Raw genomic sequence first — 22,309 nt, forward strand, 5'->3', positions numbered from 1 at the left:
TTTAGTTACAAAAAAACAACAAAAATGGTGATAACAATACAATGCAGGAAATATATTAAAATGTATAAATATACAAAGATTGTGAGAGCATTAACAGCTGCATTCTATTTTAATGAATTTGTATATTTATGCTATTGTTATAGGCCTATATTTAAATTAAAGTGCATTTACGGCACTATATAAATAATTAGTTCAAATGATTTTACTTAATTTTAAAGAGATTTACATTGCAAAAACATGTGCCTACAACCAAAACTATACGGCATGTCATTACACAACAACAAAAATTTAGCTCCCTATTATGTTGTTACTGTTGTTTACATTTTCACTCAGATGTTCCAGTTTAATGCCATTGTATTGCGGCCAAATTTTAAAATTTGCTGTTTTCAAATAGTCAACAAAATGAATGTAAAGGACCCTCTATAAGAGCAGAGCCCTGTCTTTAAAAAATGTAGGCCTGAACAACAACAACAACAACACAACAATGAATGCCGCATTTTTAATCTAACACGATGTAGCTATAGGCCTACTACAATACAGCGTAGTACACGCTTTACTTACCTATTATGAACATTTTCCAAACTTAGATGAAACACCATTCCGAACTTCAATATTTTAGAAGATGTTTTTGACGACGACGTGTTCACATAGTTCACATACAAGCTTGCTTTTACCGTAATTTGGATGTTATGAGACAGGTGCACACCAGCCAGGTATCTGAAAGAAAATTGCTGCCAAGGACAGTTAGTGCCCTATCAGGCTAAACTTCAAAATTATCAGCGCCCACCCTTATTAGCGAATTGGTCTTGCTAACCTCACCACCAGTCCCTTCCCCCGCCCCACTTCGATCGGACAGTAATGCAGTGATGGCGACAGAAAAGATCCAAATTCTCAAAAGGGGATTCATGCCAGGAAATTTCACCCTGAGACTGAAAGGTAGTGTTCGCTACGTTTCCCCAGACCAACCAGGGTCGCCAAGAGTGGAACTGTAACAAAGGCAAGGGTTGGTGTTCCCCAGTTACGAGCGCGACAAAGATTGCGCCGCAGTGTAAACAATTTTCTGAGGGGGACCTGTCAATATGGAGGGGTCCATTATTTGGGAACCCATGCCATTATTGAGGGCCCATGATAGTAATTAATTTTTTTTTTAAATATAGAAAAAAATGCTTGGGCCCTGGAGATCTTTCCCCCTGTCCCCCCTCTAGGTGGCCCTGAAACCAACCATCCCCCGCCCCAAATTCTGCTGGTGGAGCTAACACTGATGTTTTCCGACTTCGAAATAAAAAGACTTTTTTGATACCTTTACCAGTGTTATATTATATTTTATATCTTGTTACAGTTACTATTGCATTTTCTACTCAGTCGACCCTTACAATAATATTTCAATGTAAATGTTTTGTTTACAAAATAACTATAAAAGAATACTGAATACTGAACAAACAGCTATACCTCCCATCCGAACGAAGAGATCGGACCATTCTGCTAAGCCCGAACCCTTGAATATTGTGGCAAAAATGATAAATATAGGCCTAACTACCCTAGATGCCGCGCATGGAAATAGCATCTCACTACCTACAGAGCCAATGTTCCTCCTCCTTCATGATTTAAAGTTAGTGTTCGACTAGATATTATACCCATGCTCTGCATGTTTGGGGCAAAGGTGAATGTGCCGTTTCACCAAAATTTCACTATTTTTCACCTAGTCGTTAAAAGAGATGAGGTATGATTATTATACATTTTTGTTACATCTACTTTCATAGGCGGATTCAAGGAGCCCAGCCAACAATGCAAATACAATTCATTTATAATATGTAATCAGCAGAAAACAACAATTGTTTTATATGTTCATAATTTCATGATGCAATGTTATTTTTTAAAAATAAATATTGAGCTTTCTGTTGAATGGATGTAGCATGAATAAGTAACATGTTATGGTATGGATTAGAATCCTATATGCATGAAAAGAAGAAATCCCACATGGTTTAAGGATCAAAATTGATAAGATTGGTTTATACGAAATAACACACGCAATAGGTGTATACCAATATTCACTATAATGATTCAAGAGAAATTTCTTGTTTATTGCTCAAAAGGTGTTAAAATATTCAGATTCAGATATTCTTTACTGTGAAAGCAATGTCATATGAGATTTGAAATTATAAAGTTGAATGAATTTTTCTTATTTTAAGACTGCTGTAATTGTTCGATACAATGAAAAAAGTGTCCTTTGATTAAGGCTTATTTGACCATTTGGCACACTCAGAAACTGTTCCGTCCCCTTAATATGGGTGTCCCTTTAATAGGGGTTGGTCGTAGTGTTAAAAGATATATTTCCCATCGTTTCACGGCAAAGTGTCTCTTTAATAGTTTTGTCCCAAAGGAGGGGTTCTACTGTATACCAAACATGAATATAGGTATAAGAATTAAGTTAAAAAGCATTTGCACAGTATCTATGCATAATTATATGTGTATGTGTGTACGAGCATGCTTGCGAACACTTACATTATATAAATGTGATGGAATATATAAATTTAACAACGACGCAGATTATTTCTACTATCATACTCATTTTTGGAATATATTTGGAAGATTATTATGAAGATTTTGTTTAAATTTGGTAAATTTCATCTTATCTAAAAGTAGGACAATTATAAGAAAGTGGATTAAATTTTCTCTTCATCTTTTTTACAAAGTGTACAAGTGCCATCATGACGCGGCTTATGTGAGTTATGTTGAATGAAAGAGGAATAGTATTTGAACGCAATTTCATCAATTTAAAATCACTAATGTAGAGTCTATATAATAAGTGTTTTCTGAATTAAGTAATCTATTAATGTGATGCTTGAGTCATTATATTGTGTCTTTTGTGCACTATTTTTTACATCATAGCAACAAATCCTATTTAGGCATATATTGTGTTTTTATACCGTATTTAACCGTAATCTCAATAAGTTAATCAATTCTAAAAAATACATTACCGTGTTTTTATATCTAATGTATCTATTATGTGCATGACTTTCAGTGGCATGGTGTTTTGCGAGTAGTTGGCAATTAAAATTTTCGGTTTGCTGCCCTCTACAGAAACTGCGTCAGTTTGCTATTACTGTATCATGGCCGCGGCCACCGGAGGTACATGTTTGTTTGTAATGTACGGCCTTAATTTTCAAATGTAGCTAGCCTCTATGTCGTTGGCATCAAAGATAACACTTGGCGCTTCCGTAGTAATTGCGACAGCTACTGTATTTGGAGTACATTATAAAAAGAGTTACGACCAAAAGGTAGTGTGTAGTAGGCTACCTAGCTAGGCTAGGCCTAATCTTGTTCTTGTTTGTAACTTGTTCGCGGCTGAAACGGTCGTAGGCCCATACACCACCTAACCTAGGCAGGCTATCTAGCTTAAGCCTAGCCTACGAGGGTAGGCGTCTCATCATACTATACTACTAGAGCATAGCACTCCTGCCCATACAGTTGTCTATACAGTAATTAATTTATGTTGTGCTCTTATTTTGCAGCGCTTGAAACAAGGTGTTGTGAAGGATCTTGAAAGGCAAGAGAGAAAAAGACGCAATCGCGAGGAGCTGCAACACCAGATTGAGCTGACACAACGGTTGGAGATGCAGAGGGATCAACAAGAAGGAACATCAAAACACAAGTCTTAGTCATGATGCGAGATGAGCCATTTGATTGTACAGTATTATAGTTTTGTCGACCTCTCTGCATCATCATGTAATGGAGATTGCTGAAGGAAAATATTGGCTGTACAGACATTTTGACTTTACAGAGATTTGCATTATAAACTAACTTCCACCAAACAAAAGCACTGAAACATCTCTTGACAGTATAAATCTGTCAGGCCACTACTGGCCGATGGTCTACTCCAACTCAAATCAACAATAACTATAGTATGCAATATTTGAAATAATTTAAATTAAATTATAAAACAAGAGTTATGTTAATCAGAGTGATTGGTTAGATGTTATTGTTACACAACTGAGAGAGATTGGGTTATTGTATGATCAGCACTATCAGATTTTCTTTGACAAAAAAAACAAACTATTATATGCCCATATATAGTCATGATATGCCCATATATGGTCATGATGTGATGTCATCATGACCATATTTAGGTATGTCACATATTTTTGTCAAATAAAATTTTATAGGCTGGACAAGGGGTTTAGGCTGCATCCATACTATTAAATTTAATGAGTCTTGCCAAAGATACTAGAAATACAAGATAGAGCACTCGCATAGCAAAAATGAGGCGGAAATTGGTCTGGACGTACACGGCGCTCTTCTCCTTTTATAATAGTTTTCTATACTTGGTCCAGACTCATAGGGTGCCCTTCTGTTGCTAGATACATCAGGACAACCACGACGCCCTTCTTTTTCAACTAATGGAAGAAAACTTTATCACTAATCGGTGTCCAGTCATATGATTCTGCGCTTTTATGTTTGTAATTTTATTGTTTTGTTTTATGCCTACTTGTTTGTATCTTATGGATAATGGCAGCGATTTGAACCTCAGCAAAAGGAGGTTTTGCATTCACATTTATGTAACGGTGCCAGAAGTTTTTTAGATCCAGCCATACGCGGCGCCCCATTGTTTGCATATCGGTGGAACAGTTTTTTTTCCGTGGAGAACTCTATCTTGTGTTTCTAGTATCTTTGGTCTTGCCCATATGTAGGTATGATTATCATATCACACAAATTTCTCACGTAAAACCGGATAGCCTGGATGGAGCTCTTGGATCAAAGGTACAACAGCACAAACTATGACACAAGAAACAAATCATTATTAAAAACTGAAATTTTTATTACATGCGCATTTGCAATGCTTTACGAATGGAATTGTGAGTTCTGCTTAAGAATTAACAGCAATATCAAAAACCATACTAGAGATACTGTATCTACAACCAGTCACTAATCCCTCCACAATCTCTATGCACTCAGTAGTTACTAAGCCCTTAAAAAACCTACAAAATTATTATTTTAATTTTCTGTGTGCAGGTGAAAATAAATGTAGATGTGATGTTCAACAGTTACAGGAAAAAAATATTTTTATTCAATTCCTTGAATGTTTTTTGTCTGGGTGACTTTCATACTTGGGTTTTATTGGATAATCATTACCACTTAATTAAAAATCATTTATTTCAAAATTCACCGCAAAAATTACAGTATATGTAATTACATATGCACCGAGTTGAGAAAGGATATAAACATTTACTTGAAAATAAACAGATATTAAGAAAGTTTTTTTACAGCTTGCATGCTTGGAATATTAACTGGTTTAAGAATTACAAATAAAGTTTCTACAATTTTTTAACCATGTGACTGAATATAATTTAAATTATTTGCAAACAAAACCATTTAAAATTTGATAATAAAATACATATTTAAAATGTAGGTGGTGTTAAATATTTCTGTTAAAAAATACAAGTTCTGTAACTACATGAAAAAATATTTTAAGAAAAATGTTTAAAAAGATCTACTTATCTAGACCCTAGAGGAGGGTTGATTGTACAGCGAACTTTTTACACTATGTTAACATTAATACTCAAAAAAAGCCACAATCATTTTTCTACTAAATTAATTAGCCATTTAAAACTTGTTACATCTTAAATAAATGAAAATATAACCACACCCAACTACTAAGCATTAACTACTTTAATTAGAGCTTTGTATTTATGCTTTTCCCATAAAATCACCAATTTCCTGCAACTTAAATTTCACATACAAATACATTTTTATCCATTTTTTTTTATGTGTTTAAGTGAGCAAAAATAAAAATAAAAAAATACCCCAGTTAATAAAAATCACTTCAAAAGCAACCAAACCCCAGCATATTAAAACATCTACTTTTGTTGGGAGTGGCAAAATTCAGGTTCCAATTAAGGGGGAGGGGGGTTTAAACCTTCTAAATAAAAGTAAGGAAGCACGGTGCCACAAAACAAGCTAATTCTCTATTTCTCCTTCCCTGACGTTAGCAAAGTGGATGTGGATTTGAATGCAAGAACATCTTAACTGAATCATAACTTCAAATACCACATTGGAAGCAAACACAATCAACCTTCAATGCAATCAAACTTTTATTTTTCTTCAAACTATGCTTTCATATTATTCTCAACACTTTCCCTAAATTATTAATGCTGATTATTACCATTATTATCATAAAAAAGTATCCAAATTATTTTGAAACTGTAGACTTACTCTGATTACTGGTACATAGAGATGAACAATGCAACGTTTTATCAAAATGAATTGAAAATGATGTCATAATAAGCATGATAAATATCAAAATCATTATACGGATAACTTATAACGGATAACAACTAAAATTAATGTGTATGAATCGCAACTCAGTTTATATTTTTATTCAAAACCTAGAAACTGCTGCATTAATTGCTGTATCTAAGGAACTAAAACACCAAGCTCTTGAAATCTATTTGCTGCAAATCAGAAAATTTAAACTTCAGTGTAATAGAAGCAATTGGTACCTAGATTTATGTAAAATACAGTGGCTTATGAGTATATAAGTTCAGGCTCAAGAGGGCGCTGTTTATAGCGCCCTCTATAATTTAGGTTAGTATGCAAACATCTATTATCAGAACCTCACACAACACATGGCCAGAAGGAAACAAATCCTCCAATTAAATTAATAAAGTATGATACCAAATGAAATCAATTTCATTCTTTTTAATCCTGTACCTGGAATCATTTACTAATTAATACTTTGTTAATTGCCTGTGTAAAGATTTAAAAAAAACTCTTTGCACTAATGTATGTTTATTGTCCTATTCACATAGTTAACTGATTTGACCTTATTGATGTCATCATTTAACTTTAAAATCCGACCAATCCTAATTTATTAAATTTATTACTGATCAAATGAGCTAGGTATCATAATTAAATTTCTACAATTGGTGGTTGTCTATACAATCTATACATAGAGAACTAAGGTTAAAGGTTAAAATATCTTTTTCTCTCTCTCTTCTACAGAGTAAATAATTATACTGTGTGGTGGTATTATACTTATATAGAAATAAATTGAATCTCTGTGTAAACAAATGAAAAGGCAAACCTAAAATAAACCAAAATAGATTTAAAATAGTGCCTCGAAATTATCAAAAACATATACGTATGAGTTTTAATTTATTCAAAATAATATATTATTCAAAAAGTTTATGATGACTCATGTATATATAATGCATATTCATGAATATAGAGGTCATGAGTATTGACCTTTGAAAAAAATGATGTTGCCATGGTACTGATGCTCATTAAGTGGCATTTTCAATTAAGTATTCAACATCATTTTTAATCACTTTTATCCATCTAACATGCTTATTGCTTAACATGAATTTACCTGGTGAAACCACACCATCTACTTAGCATGGAAATAGACATGCTATTTCACTTGAGAAAAAAGCTTCTACTAGTAGTGATGGTAATAGCAGTGATAATAGTAAGAACCTATGTTTTAAGGGCTGGATGTTACAAATCACTTTCACCATAGAGGGCGGTAGAGAAGGACATATAGTCTAAAGCACCAGGTACTGCATCATCTCCCGTGTACTGTGCCATTCTTGCAATACAATACTCTGCCTGGTCTGGAGGCAGTTCTCTTCTAAGTTCATCTGCTGTAATGTATGCCTGAAAGGAAAACAATGTGTTTAATAGCAGTGGCATATTAGCCTATCTTAAATCTGTCACGATGAGCATATGGGATATGGCGCCTTTTTTTAGAAGGGAAAATGATAAGCCATTTCATAGTCTGAAGTGCGCATGCCCATATCAAGATCAATTGTCATAAACAAACGTACACCACATACACACAACATAGTTTGTAAATTTACCTTGGATATGTGCATAGTGTTGAAAATAACTTGCGCTCCGACATGCCCCAGCGCCCCTATTTTAGTTGCTGGACCGGTGACTACAGTGCACCCTCCAATTCGAGACCCCCTCTAATTCTGAGACCACTTTTTCAAAGAACTAAACAACAATCTTCAATCTGGACAATAAGCTAACACTCTCTGTCGAGACTGAACCACGTGACCACCCCAAATGTTCAAGTCCCAAAGGTGATCTCGAATTGGAGGGCGACCTGTATTTGGATCCCAATACCTCAATTCATTTTACCTTGTTTCCTGCAAGAACCTTGAACGAGCTCATGACCTGTTCTGCTGTGTCTGTGTCGGTAACTTCACTTGTGACAAAGTCCAAGAAAGCTTGGAAGGTGATGTAACCTGCTCCGTTTGGATCGCATATTGCCATAATACGGTTAAATTCTGGATCTTGGGATTTGTCTTCTTCCTTGACGGCATAGCCTAAACTCATAAGGCAACAACGGAACTCAAACGGCTCCAATTTCAATGTATGGTTCTTGGAAAGAAAAATAAATTTTAGAAATATAATTTTTAATTGTTAATCAATTCTACTGAACTGTTAATTGTGCACACAAATTTTCAAAAGTAAACGAAAATTCACACTTAAAATCTTGATGCATGTTGGGTATGGGGGCACAAGGAATGAAGTCATAGTTTTTTTCAGAACAAAGATCAAAACAATTGATAGTGATACACAAGGCTAAATACATTGAATAGATAAGCTTTCAATTCTCTTGTACTGACCAATAGCGAAAAAAAAATGGGGTGATACCTGGTGCACTTATTATTTCTTTTTTTGGGTGAAAAGATTGATATTATTATTATTTTGAATTGTACTGCAAATACCTAAGTACCATGCATTTTTTGTTAAACTTAATATTTTTCTTAATGATATTTATTAATTTTAGAAATACAATAATTAATAAAAACACAAACCTTATCAAAATGTTGGAAGGATGCTCTGAATTCTTTCAACTGCTCTTCTGTAATGCCCTTCGAGTCACGGGTCAGGATTTGGTTCGAGATCTCACTGATATTTCGTTGGATAGCAGTCAACAGCTGTTCCCAGCCAACACGGATTGTCTAAAGTTGAGAAAAACAGCAATATAGCTAAAAAGGAGTCTTGCAATAACACAGTGAAGTAACAAATAATAGTAATGGAAACAGGAACAATCGAATGACACTTATATTCTTTAAACCCCTTCATTTTTATGGTGAGTGTTTGTGCGCATGGGTCTAAAAAATGGTGCACTATTGAAATTTGAAATTCACTTCTTCAGCTGAAAAACAAGACGGAGCAAGAGGATGGACCGGAACAGGGGACAAGGGTTACATAAAGCGTTTAGCACACATACAAGGACCACAGCCAGTTAAGATGAGCTAAGCTGCTCTAAAATTGTAGAATTGTCAAAGGGGTTGTTATCTTATTAATTAAAGATATATATATAATAATGTTGATATTACCTCCATTGTGAATTCTGTGTGTGGGTTTTCAAAGATCATTGCTTCTTGTACCCGTTGACTGACGACCTCTAGCTCGTCGATATTCGGTTTAAATTGATTGACAGCTTGGTCGTACTGTTGCATGTAGTGATGCTGGTCTTCCAGAGTACCAGATCCGCTCATCGTTACTGCGGTGATGGCCTCCATCTGCTTGGAAATCCAGGGTCCGATCACGTTGGCCTTCTTGGCGAACTGCAGACGAAGCTGTTCATGGGCTGATTCTCATTAAGGAAAAACATTGCATAAAACAACCATATACCATATAAAGCACACATACCCATGTCAGTAATATTTTTTACCAAGTCATCGACTACTAATTTCATTCCAAGTCATACGACTCCTACCAGGTACCCATAAAAACTCCCTCCAATTAAAACCACTTTTGTGATCAAAGTTTTCCTGGTTTTTAGCAGCTTTGGGCTCTAATTATAGAAGTATGTACCATATAGGTAAAGGATAGGTATTTATTTGGGGCAGTCAAAATTCGGTCTTTAATTGGAGGTGGTCTCTAATTAGAAGAGTCCTTAATTAGAGGGAGACATGTACCCCACTCTTGCCTTGCTCACTCACAACCTCTCCATTGATAGACCAATGCTGCCAATCTGCCAAATGGCTTTCATAAGCCCAAGAAAATGATATAACCCATACCTTCCCATAAATATTCAATATATATATAAACAAGGTCTCGCAATCTCGAAAGCTTCAATGAGGGCAGTATAGTAGAGGCAGTAGAAGAAAAAAGATCTATTGAGCAATCAGCACAAAAAGATCTTTTAATCAATCAGCCGGGTATTCCTAGAGCTCCTCAACGGAGCTAAACAAAAACAATTGTGATATCATAAATTAGAATTATCCTAATAAACCAAATTCTATTCTAGCATTTCCAAATTTATCTAGCACCCTCCAACATTTAAGGATACACTGCTGTTTGTAAGTCTCTCTGTTGAGGGCTTCATCCCTTTCTGGAACCAGGTTATTAAGGTCTGCCCACTTGCCGGTAATATCCTACAAAATGCAATCAATAAAATCAATGTTAAAGACTGAAAAATCACTCAGAAAACTCACCACCTCTGAACAACATCCAAAACCAAGTTGGTTTAGTTTATACTTACAAATGCTTCTTCTCCACCACCCCAACCCACACCCCCATTTCAGATAACAAAGATTATACCCTATTCAGACTGCTGTAAGTTACGGTCGGTTGCAATGTAGTCGTTGGGTATTCCAAAACTGATTACTCCCAATCGCAACAAATGAGAGCATTCAGACCAAACCAGACACAAAAAACTGATATTGGAAAGAGAATTCAAATGGTACTAGACTGAATAGGGCATTAGCCATTATCACTCTCGCTACTCTTATTATTGAGTACTAGTATGTCCAAAAGCTCTTTAGATTTTAGAATTCACAGCCGATTCTACCTACAGTAAGTGATCAGTTTCGGTAACAAATATAATGCTGATACACTTCCATGCTGGTGACAGCGCCAGTCATCAACCATCTGATCAGAATCCCCTAATCAGGTTTCATGACGGCATCATGAATAGTGATGTCACCGAAACTGATACTTATCAGATCTATTAGGGAGAATCGGGTGGAATTCAACAGAGATCCAGCCAAATGTTATCTACACCACAGTTGTTTTTCAAGTTATAAAATATATTTAAAAACAACAATGGTTTGGGATATGATAGCTTCTGACATCAAATATAGATGGTAATGTTTGTATTGAACATATTACATAATCTCTTTGCAATATTTTCACCATAATATAGGTGGCATTAACTTACCAAATATGCATTAAACACTATTTATAAGTAGAAATATACCAAAATATATAATGCATGCTTAATATTAAAATCAATTATGTATAAAAGCTCTAATATATATGCTTGTTATTCATAATAAATCAATTTGATTTAAATAATAAATGATACAAGAAAGGATCAACAATGCATTCCATAATAGAGTATATGATATATTTCTTAGCGCCAGTTAAGCATCCCACAATTCCCTATTATATTGTGCCTATGTTTAGATATTAATTAGAATCCTGAAGAAAGTTAACCGACTCCTGAAAAGAAATTGTTATGAAGACACAAAAAGAAGAACATATGATTATAGAACATAAGAAAACACCCTGTAGATATAACATACTTATATAGTCGAGTCAGCAAAACTGAATTAGTAAACCGGCAGTATAGAAATTTAAAGGTGTCCAGACTATTCAACTGTATATGACAAAACATGAGAAATGCCTAAATATGGTCATGACATCATGCCACATCACACCATGACCATATATAGGCATACAACAGTTTCATACTGACAATCTGGACATCTCTTTATACTTTTTACCAAGCTCTTAGCCAGAATTCATTTAGAGAGGTTTTACCTATGTGACCCAGGGGTCAAGGGAGTTCCTAAGCCATCTGGTAGAGTCCGGGAAGAGCTTTGTTAAGGGTAAGGAGGCAAATTCCCTACAGCTAAAACATTCTAGCATGCACATTTTGATGATATATAATGCAAGGGGAGGGGTAATTTATCACAGGGGGTTGCCCAAAAAAGAGGGTTTGTTTGAACTACAGAAATACCTGGTTAATAGGCTTGTTTAAAAATACATCTACCCTACTACGGTTCATTATAAACTCAACCTGCTGAATCTACTGAAGAAGATTTAGGTTCATGCCACACAAAATTAATTCTATAAAGTATTTCTTTACCTAATTTTAATATTCCTTCAGAAAAATGACAAGGATTAATAAAAACACAGAACTAAATATCAGTATTGTAGCTTGTTGATTGATATCCTAAAATATATTTTAATACATAAGCCATTACGGTCAGACTAAAAGGCAAAACAAGCAAATTAACTAAATATATACAGTGCAAAAAACAAAGACAACACAAGCCTAACACAAATTTAAACAAAACTATCAAAATAACAGCCAATGTATGAATCGCAACTCGATAATCAAATTAAGGCATATTTAAATAATCAAATTATTTATCCTGCTACTAGTCTAAATGAAAGGAATTGATAAAAATGATAATTCATGCAAATAAGTAAAATTCTAATTTATTTATTAGAAATAATAAGCTGATGGATCCTTAGGTATTATGTGCTATATATATATATATATATCAAATCTAATTACATGTATCAATTGTTTTATCTATACTTTAATCAAATTTATTATGGATTCATACCTCATTTAAAATATATTAAAATTAATCCACAATATAATTTTTTATCCACTTTTATAATTAGTCATACTTATTATTATTGTATTGCTATTAATATTTGAAAAATGATTATTTACATTATTTAAATTGTCTATAATCATTACCAATGTCTTATTACATAATACAGATAATTTATAATAAAAGTTTTTTTTTTAAATAACTTGTGCATATATCCTACCACAATCACATGTAAATAATAGTTTAATTTAAATCAGATTCTGTAGTAATGAAACTCCAACAAACATACATGCAGACAAACAAGGATGTATGACAACTATGAGTATCATGCACAATACATGCTAGGGGGTTAAGGGTCACGTCTTGTTAGTATCATCTCAACCGCAATGCCCATGTTATTTGAATTGCAAACTATGAACTTTTTTCAATTTCCTTCAAACAATTTCATAAAATATTATTCTGTTTTAATTTATCATTAAAGTTGTATTAATAAAGACCTCAAAAAGTACATATGAATTGCCTTATTTATATTATTCATACATTTTAACATATTTATGATAAAAACAATTCCAATTGCACTAATAATAATATATCATGAATTTAATGTAATTTATTTATAAGTGAACATATTAATTGAAAGGTCAAAAGTGAAAAAAGTTCCATGTAATTATTAATTACTGCAAGCAAATATTGAAACAAAAACCAAACATAAAGAGAACAAAAGTGGAGCAGAATATACAATGAGAGCAGGTCAGGGTTCATTTGAATTCTATATATCTTGACAAAATATGTTCTTAAAAATGCTTTGTATGTTAATATACATATATATATATATATATGTAAGTATGTATGTGTATATGTATGTTTCCAATGTTACATACACGTTTAATACTAATAATAATAATAATAATAACAATAATAATAATAATAATAATTGTAATAATAATAACAATAATAATAATAATAATAATTGTAATAATAATAACAATAATAATAATAATACTATAATAATAATAATACTAATAATAATAATAATAATAATAATAATACTAATAATAATAAATAATAATAATATTTATAAAGCGCACATCTACTGCAGTAGATTTTTAATGCATATTATACGCTCAAAGCATATTGTATGTTTATATGTGCTTGTGTGTTTATATAAGTGAACTTCTAATTTCTGATATATTTTCTGACAAAAAGCCCGATAAATTATAAAAATAACTGGCGATGATGTGTAGACTATAACATGACTCTAGTATTTAAATTGAAATATGATAAATCTTACAAACTACTTTAAATTGATAGATGAAAGCAGGATCCAATTTATATAAATATATTTCTTAAATATAAGGCTATTTCACTAAAAGCCGCTGCCAGAAGCAAAATTTCCTCTATCAAATTTAAGCCAAGTTCAAATGTCGAAAAAATATGAGTAAACCATTTGAACAGCGTAATAAAAACTGGTTGAATATACATAGTGATTATATAGAGAATAAATATCGAAAAGAGAAAGAAACAAGACAATATAACAACAGCAGAAGATACACAAAAAATCAACAGTGTTATAACCATCTCAAAACAGGCATGTGCTGTAGAAAAAAAATTGAGAAAAATAAATTTTTCTCCAGCAAGCTCTGATGATTATTATTATCTTACTTTGGAGTCATCCTCTATGCCATTTGTTTCTCCTTCTGTTGCAACCTATATAAGAGCACAGCAAACAGAGAAAGCAACAACCAATCATTCACCTATTACTATGGTAACACATATCAGTTCATTAACATTCCACTAAAGGTCACGACCTCTAATCATTGATCCAATCAGAACATGTCTTTTTATATTGTCATTTACTGACTTCATTGATTACTCAATATCAATATAAACAAGGTTACAGAGATAATTATATGAAAAACATGCAATATAAAAATACTGTATGTAAATGGATCATTATTTGCAAGAAATTTAGTTAATTTATCAGATATTGATGACAATAAAAATGAGCATTTGTGTCAATTAAGCTAAAAACCATGCTGTAACGCTGGCAAACAAAATCAATATTATTCTTAAATATTAATCTTATTAACTGCAAATGTTATAATGATCGTATATGTGATTAAGGATACATATTAAATATATGTGTATCAAAGATATTTTTCTATTGAATATTGTTATTTAAAAAACATTAGGGAGTGAGATTTTAAACCTAAATTTTCAAACAATTTGGATAACATTAGCTAATGACAGGAAGGTAGCGCCAACTCAAGTCATTCTCACTTCTCAATTGAGCTTTAACCCAATTCAACATAAATATGGCTCAAAGGTTAATAAACAAGTATTATGGCCTTAATTAATTTAATGTTTTTTTAATGTTTTTATTACCAAAATCTTAACATTTTTTTTGCAATTGAGAGAATGAGAAGATAAGAGACTGGTACGGATGAAAGACATGCTGGGTAATCAGTAGTATCATGTGGACATATTGCTATTTATAGTTAATATATACATTTCAGCACTTTCAATACCATCCCCGCAAAACACAATTCTAAGCATTCATGCTTAATTTGTTCTCTGTTAACTCACAACATGCTTCTGGTATATCAACATTCCAAGGTCAACTATTCATGTTATAAACAGCATACACCTCTATGACATCAGCATTACCTAACATAATTAAACTTGTTACCTATTAATTAGGAATTATTCAGCCAAAAAATGTATGTTACTCAAGCTTGACCAACCCAAAATCCTAAAAATCTAGGATTGGTTTTTAGGGGCGTTTTGTTAGCGAACACTTATATTACCACAATGGAAGAGCCTTAAAATACTTTTACAATAATTTAAAAGGCATTTCACAGGCTTTAATAGATAAATTTTATAACTTAACCACAGAATGTAGTAGTCCTATGGTTATCAGGTTATCACCATAATGTATAAAGTGAGTGACTGTTGGCTACAAAGCCTATAAAAGGCTAACCCCCACCCTGGTTTACAAATATCACTGTACTTAAGTAACACAACATTTTTTTGGCCTTATCTACCCCCAGAAAACACCCCCATATTAATGAGGACAACTCACCTGTACTTTGAGAGCGGTGTAGGGGTTCTGTAGAGCAGACTTAATGTCGTACTGATTTCCAATTTGAATAACTTCATTTGCCAGCTGCACAATGGCTTCATACTCCGACTGCGCATCAGGCAAAGTCTTCTTGAATGACTCATGGGCGTCCATCAGTTCCTAAGAAAAAAAATAAACATTAGCATGAATTTCATGTACACAGGGTCCCAAGTTGGAAGAAGTTACTTCTGGGAGATCGTTTAAATGAGTTTTTTTTTTAAGCCAGGCACTCTCTTTGCCAGGTGGTCATCGGGTGCTGTGATTCTATGAGGCATGCAACGTGATGATGCAACTGACAATCAGCAGACAGCGTTGTGTCTTCTAGCGTTCACATGGATTGGAATTGGATTCGGCGTACAATGCACTGATTGCTCGACTTCATACACATCTAACTTTATCTTGCTGTGCACGGTGATACAACTGGCAAAGGACTTATAAGATGTAATTAATAATACAATAGCAAAAACATGTAAATATAATGAATTTGCGGGAGATGGATAAGTTTCCAGGAGATTTTCTTTGCTTTCTTGTGGGCGTGCGGGAGGCCGTCCCAAATTCCGGGAGACTTGTTGCATAAAAGCTCAAGCTGCACGAAGCTGTAAGAGCAAGTTTAGGCCTATTATTATCCATTCAGGTGTATGGCATGGCATTCTTACCTGGATTTCATCTACGCTATGAACAATGAACATGTCGCCAAGGTCTTCTCTGGCTCCGTCCATCCAGTTGTAGAAAGGAGCTGCTTTGATGGCGAACTCCAAGTGAAGCTTATCAATACGATCAAGAACTTTCTCAATATCCTGAAAGAAATGATACATTAAGTTAAAATGATACATTAAGTTAAAATGATACATTAAATTAAAATGATACATTAAGTTAAAATGATACATTAAGTTGAATGATACATTAAGTTAAATGATACATTAAGTTAAAATGATACATTAAATTAAAATGATACATTAAGTTAAAATGATACATTAAGTTAAAAGTAGAGGCAAGGAACTGGCCACCCTACACACAACGCTGAGACTTTAAAGTATAATGGGCTGTAACAGCTCATCCCCCCATGATCATTGAATATAGGACTAGCTTTGCTTTCACCTTACAGAATTCAAACATATAGTAAATGATATTCAATCAAGTAATTTCATTTGCATAAGTTATAGGTAAGAGACAATGATATTTGTCAGCCAAATCAACATTCTGTAAATGTAACAAAATACTAATTTATTTACAAAGAATTCTGTTTTTACATATAAATGATATCATTTATTATATTTTATTAATTTTTTTACTTAAAATGGGATAAACTAAAAAAATACAAAAACAGTCATGCAGTAATTTGAGGCATTAGAGAGCTTTCGTTATCTCGTTCAAGAATCAATTTAAGGAGAATCGTCGGAGCACCAGGGGATTTTCCTCCTGGACCACGTCCCCCTGGGACCACGCCCGAGGCTGCGCCCCAGTCAAGCGGTGTAGTCACTTACGCAGGTTAGTAACTATGTTGCAGTACCCACTGCTACATGGGGATTAGATTCAACACTAGTTACTAAACGCAAGTTAGTGGTTATGGCACCAGGCTAGTTATCTGGAGGTGGTTGATTTGATTCCCACCCGAAGCAATTTTTTCTCTCAAGTATTTTTGGACGTACGAGTATTCGGTATGCTAACACATCAAATAGAGCAAAAAAAACACACTCTATAATATAGTGTACTTATACGGACAAGACCAATATTTAATTAATTATAATTTATGTATCTATGAATGTTTGAAGGTGCCTTGTAATTAAAATTTCATGCTAATTAGACAATAAAATTTTATCTAAAATAGACTGTTCCATATTTTTAAGGGGTGTTCACTCTTTGGGTAATAAATGCCATACGTTGGATTATACAGATACTGTAGGCTCTTTGTCTCATGATGTAAACAAACACATAAATGAGAACATCAATCAATATGTAAATGAGACAATTCATAGAAAAGGTTGTTGGCAGATGGTTTCAAGATAGAGCTTATATTAATAAACAATAAAATAGTTTCATAAAGCCAAATACAGACAACACCTGCAGACATAGGGCGACTGCATATTTGCATTGAATCTGTGTGAACATTATCAGTTGTAGGGAGACTGCATAGGAGGCAGTTGTATGTCATAGAGAGAATATCAAACATGTTACGTACTCTGCTATGCTTGCATTTTGCTTGTGTCCTTGAGCAAGGCACTTCATCTACATTGCTTTAGTCTACCCAGCTGTATCAATAAGTACCAGCAAAAATGCTGGGAGCAGCCTGCAATGGACTAGCATCTCATCCAGGGAGAGCATCCCACTCTTATCCACTTCACGCTACAGAAGCTAGGCTCTAGCCCCAATGTGCCTTAATGGCTCCTGAACTAAAAGGATTTTTTTTAAACTTTAACTTTACATTTTTTTTGTCACTTTTAATATTCTATTGAACAATCACGCATGTTTTTTAGTAGGGAGGAGGTCAGAGGTCGATAAGGAAGCTAAGCTGCATAAGTTGGCATAGATGCTTAGTAATTGAAGAGTATGTACAGACTACGCAACTTACATCAAGAGCTTGTGTTCGTTTCAATGTCATGGCTCCAAGAGTGTCCCACTGGTCACAGATCGCCTGACACCTTGAGTTCACCTGAGCAATTTGTGGATATTCCAAGTCACTGAAAAAAAACCAAAATGTTATATGCTTATTCATATATGAGAAAGTGGAATACTTAAATAGAATGGGATTCGCCCAAATTTGTAAAAGCATGAGATCCACTAAGATGTTATGTATATATGTATTTATGCTTAGATCTTCAAAGATGCCTTTGAGGTAAAAGGACAGACCAACATTCTGATTCTTAAACACGAAAAATATAGAATGCTTTAATGAAACTACATTTGCTGTTTCATAACATTTAAAGGCTTCAGGAGTGTAACATTAAAAATAATATTAGATTTTTAAAACTTCATATAAATATTCTACCAAAATGATTTCCACAGGGCTAAATTCTTAAAGTGGTCATAAGTCAAATGTCAATACTTCATAGCATATTATTTGTAGCAAAGACAAGCCAAACCAGCCACTTGTCACAAAAGTCGATTTTTAGTTATTAATACAGGGTTAAATAGTAAAATGAGAGCTATTAAATAGTAAAGGAATCATTTAAATCCGACATTTCCTTATGAAGTTACAAGTATTTAAACATAGAACTGTTTAAAGAACAAATATTTGAGGAATCAGCCTTTAAAGTTTATGATTTCAGGCATTTCTCAGGCAGAAGCCAATACCAAATCATTAAAAATTGTTATTTTAACATTGAAAATTACAGCACAGCATGATGTATAGATATATAAAGGTTAGTTTAGTGAAATAATATAGAAATTGTAAAAATATTGAAATTCCAGCATGTTTTGGCCATTATCTCTGAAACATGATTTGCGATGAGTGACTGCTTTGACTGTCTTTGCAGACTTACTTCAATTCTTGTGCAATAGCAGCAATCTGTTCCACTCTGTCTTGGTGAGCTGCTAAATCACTCTGGAAAGCCTCGTGCTTCCTGCGCAAAGCCTTAAAAACGATTAATAATTTTAGCATTTAAGTAATTACGCATGTTGAGGATGATAACAAGAAAGGAAAATCCATTATTTATTGAAAACATATTAACATCATTACTGGATTTTAGATTTTTTTCAGTGTGAAAAATCAAGCATAACCAATGTTTGATGACACATTTTCAGCGGGGATCACTAATCGGAAGACAATCCCCTTCCCTTTTCGAAAGAGTGTACTGTGTTCTTTACATACACATGGGCATAGCGGACCAACACCTTAATATGAAGACTGTGTGTATTTCAGTCCTCAAACAGAAACACAAAGAAAGTAGCAAAAGATTTGACCTTTCCGAAGTATCACAGTTAGCAACTGACAAATATGCGCGTCCTACCAACACACATGTGGTCTCACAAACGCACATGTTTACGTATATTTACTCTATTGTTTCGTAGGACCATAGCAACAGTATCCAAGGGGTGGGGCTTAGGAGAAACAAGAGACCGAAGGACTGACAGTATCTCCACAGTTAAAGGACTGACAGTATTTCCACAGTTAAAGGACTGACAGTATCTCCACAGTTAAAGGACTGACAGTATTTCCACAGTTAAAGGACTGACAGTATCTCCACAGTTAAAGGACTGACAGTACCTCCACAGTTAAGCTCATGATTTTCCCTAGTTCTCTGAACTTACTTTAATTTCATGCAGAGACAGCGACTTGTAGTCAAGTTCCTGGAGCATTTCAACTTTCCCGCCTGACCAGTCCTCATGGATTTCACATTTCAATCGGAATTTCTTGGCCAAATGATCAAGTCTTTCTAGTCTAAAAAACACAAATTTTAAAGAAAAAAGTAAGGTAATGTTTTTCATAACATTCTTTATCATCGGAATCATAAATGTGTAGCGACTAACAATAGTCGCTACGCACGTAGTTTGGACTGCACATGCCCATATTTAAGGTCAATCAATATAGACAAATATTTACACAGAGGCATGGCCTTTGGAATTGCCTGAATTTTTAGGAAGCTAATTACATAATAGTTCTTTCTCTTTATGATAAATATTTGCCGCATGATGAAAAGTATCATTCAAACTATGTATCACAGTTCACTATTTCAGACAATTCGGAAGGCCGCGCCAACTACAAGACGTAGCTAGTGTGATAAATTGATTGATGATGAAAAATAATGATGACAATGATTGACAATGACAATTTAAAATGATGATAAATGATTACAATTGATAACTGATGTTATAATATGGACTAATATTTATGAAAGTTAGATAATACTTTTGTTTTCAAATAAAATTTCATAAAATAACTTGCAAATTAAGTAGGCTACAATAGTTGTAGCATTTTAGTTGTAGGATGCTGACGTCAGCATGGAACACAAATAGGAAACAAGAAAACACTAACCTCCTCATCTCTGACAAGAGCCATTCTTCAAAACCTCTCTCTGCAGACTCAAGTCCCCTCCAAGCATTATTAATATCCTAAACATAATCCACAATGTTTAATAGTTTCTCCATGCTTTATTCCAAGTAGATAAATGCTTTTTTTAAAATAAATGTTATTATTATAACATTTATTGTAACATTTATTGAAGTTTTTAAAACACAGAAGCAATATTTAAAAAAATATGAATATTTAAAGTACATCATTAAATTAAATCCTTACAACTACAGATTTTAACACTTAATATTTTTGATTACATATAAAAAAAATAATCCCTTATCTCCATCAGTTAAAGTGAACTATAAAAAAATATATAACTCCTAACAATATATGATATGAGAAAATTACAATTGGGGAAACACAAATGGCGAGTCACTAAAAACAAAAGGCTTCATTATGTGAATAATATGTAACATATTAAATATGTCCAATCTTAATTATATTATAGGTACTGTCTGAGAGAACGTGAATGAATGGTAAATAGTATATTAGTAAATAGTATATATTAGTCTTTAGCAGCTTTATAAAAATTGACATTCATCTGGGGCTGAAGAAAGGAAGACCTGTTAAATGTTACACACTTACAGATATCATTTTGCCTTCCGTGGGCATGAATGCAGGACGGTTGTTAAGTCTTAGCCTTGTCTGGAGTGTATTAAAGTTTGTCTCAAGCCGACCTTTGGCCTCTATTTTTGGTGGTTTCTCTCCACGACGGTAACTACGGAATTCGTCCATTTTACCCTAAATTCAAATTCAACAAAAATGTTTATTTTTTTTTACAAAATACCATATTTACTCAAATAGTTGTTTCTTGAATAACACTAAATTTATTAAACTCATAAAATACCAGGGAAATCAACTTTGATAGCCATGAAAATTAAAGATTTTTTTTTTTTCAAGCTTGTACTATGTCGTAAAGTCAGTACACCCAGGCATGCCAATATTTAGGCAATAATTAATGTTTATGTAACATTAACATTGTCATAGCCATCAAAATCTATAATCATATATTTTTTTACAGGTGTAATTTTGCCCAAACTGACATGAAGATGTACTGAATACTCAGTACGTGTGAAAACACTTGCGGAAAAAAAAATCGCAATTTGTTGTCGGGTGGGACTCGCCAAGTGTTATCACGTGTACTGAGTATTCTGTACATTTTCCCATCAGGTTGGGCAAAATTATACATATGCTTGATTCTCCTAACGCAAATCCAGTTATTGTCTATTCCATCATGATAAAAACGATTACTATTCATATACTTTTATTTTGTATTTATTTCTGTTGCAAAAAACATTACAGAATCTATAATCATAATCTGTAATCACAATAAAAATAATTTCTCATACATGAAACAATGTAAACCATTTTTTTCTTTAAACATTAACATCTACCAGGAAGTAATCTGCTCAACGAGTCAATCAAACATAATTATTTTATTCACTTGTCTCATCGTCATCTCTAATTGACTTGTGGAAGACACTTAATCCAATTTAAACAGAATCGATGGAACACTTCTAATCCAATTTAAGTACAGATTATGTTAAGATAGCCCATACCAGCACTCTAGGAACCGACCAT

The 22,309-nt window shown here is 33.4% G+C and overlaps 2 protein-coding genes across 6 annotated transcripts in view; one reads left to right on the plus strand and one right to left on the minus strand.

The window, feature by feature from the left end:
• The first annotated feature begins 3,099 nt into the window (after positions 1-3,099).
• Positions 3,100-3,891, plus strand: LOC117123102 (protein PET117 homolog, mitochondrial-like). Its single transcript, XM_033268934.1, has 2 exons — positions 3,100-3,278; positions 3,513-3,891. The coding sequence occupies exons 1-2, from the start codon at positions 3,183-3,185 to the stop codon at positions 3,657-3,659; spliced, it is 243 nt and encodes an 80-aa protein (XP_033124825.1). The 5' UTR covers positions 3,100-3,182; the 3' UTR covers positions 3,660-3,891.
• Positions 3,892-7,084: 3,193 nt separating this feature from the next.
• Positions 7,085-22,309, minus strand: part of LOC117123100 (alpha-actinin-like) — a 51,121-nt gene continuing 35,896 nt past the window's right edge. For 3 of the 5 annotated variants that reach the window (XM_033268931.1, XM_033268930.1, XM_033268929.1), the window contains exons 10-22: positions 21,314-21,469; positions 20,690-20,766; positions 19,966-20,095; positions 19,197-19,288; positions 18,287-18,395; positions 16,374-16,514; positions 15,679-15,837; positions 14,259-14,303; positions 10,313-10,397; positions 9,354-9,607; positions 8,826-8,972; positions 8,143-8,385; positions 7,085-7,653 (exon numbers count right to left, since the gene is read on the minus strand). In XM_033268931.1, coding sequence (XP_033124822.1) covers positions 7,495-7,653; positions 8,143-8,385; positions 8,826-8,972; positions 9,354-9,607; positions 10,313-10,397; positions 14,259-14,303; positions 15,679-15,837; positions 16,374-16,514; positions 18,287-18,395; positions 19,197-19,288; positions 19,966-20,095; positions 20,690-20,766; positions 21,314-21,469 — 1,797 coding nt within the window. In that variant the 3' untranslated portion in view covers positions 7,085-7,494. The remainder of the gene's footprint in view (positions 7,654-8,142; positions 8,386-8,825; positions 8,973-9,353; positions 9,608-10,312; positions 10,398-14,258; positions 14,304-15,678; positions 15,838-16,373; positions 16,515-18,286; positions 18,396-19,196; positions 19,289-19,965; positions 20,096-20,689; positions 20,767-21,313; positions 21,470-22,309) is intronic. The other 2 variants (XM_033268933.1, XM_033268932.1) reach the window with 1 other exon arrangement.

Source organism: Anneissia japonica, unplaced genomic scaffold (assembly GCF_011630105.1).
Source record: "Anneissia japonica isolate Jap-2015-1 unplaced genomic scaffold, ASM1163010v1 scaffold11402_len470986_cov188, whole genome shotgun sequence".
In the NCBI taxonomy this organism is placed as follows: Eukaryota; Metazoa; Echinodermata; class Crinoidea; order Comatulida; family Comatulidae; genus Anneissia; species Anneissia japonica.

Excerpts from the sequence above, each read along its gene's own strand:
- LOC117123102 (XM_033268934.1), top strand. The coding sequence starts at position 3,183 with ATGTCGTTGGCATCAAAGATAACACTTGGCGCTTCCGTAGTAATTGCG. Across the intron at positions 3,279-3,512 it reads AAAAGAGTTACGACCAAAAG|CGCTTGAAACAAGGTGTTGT; the intron begins GTAGTGTGTAGT and ends CTTATTTTGCAG.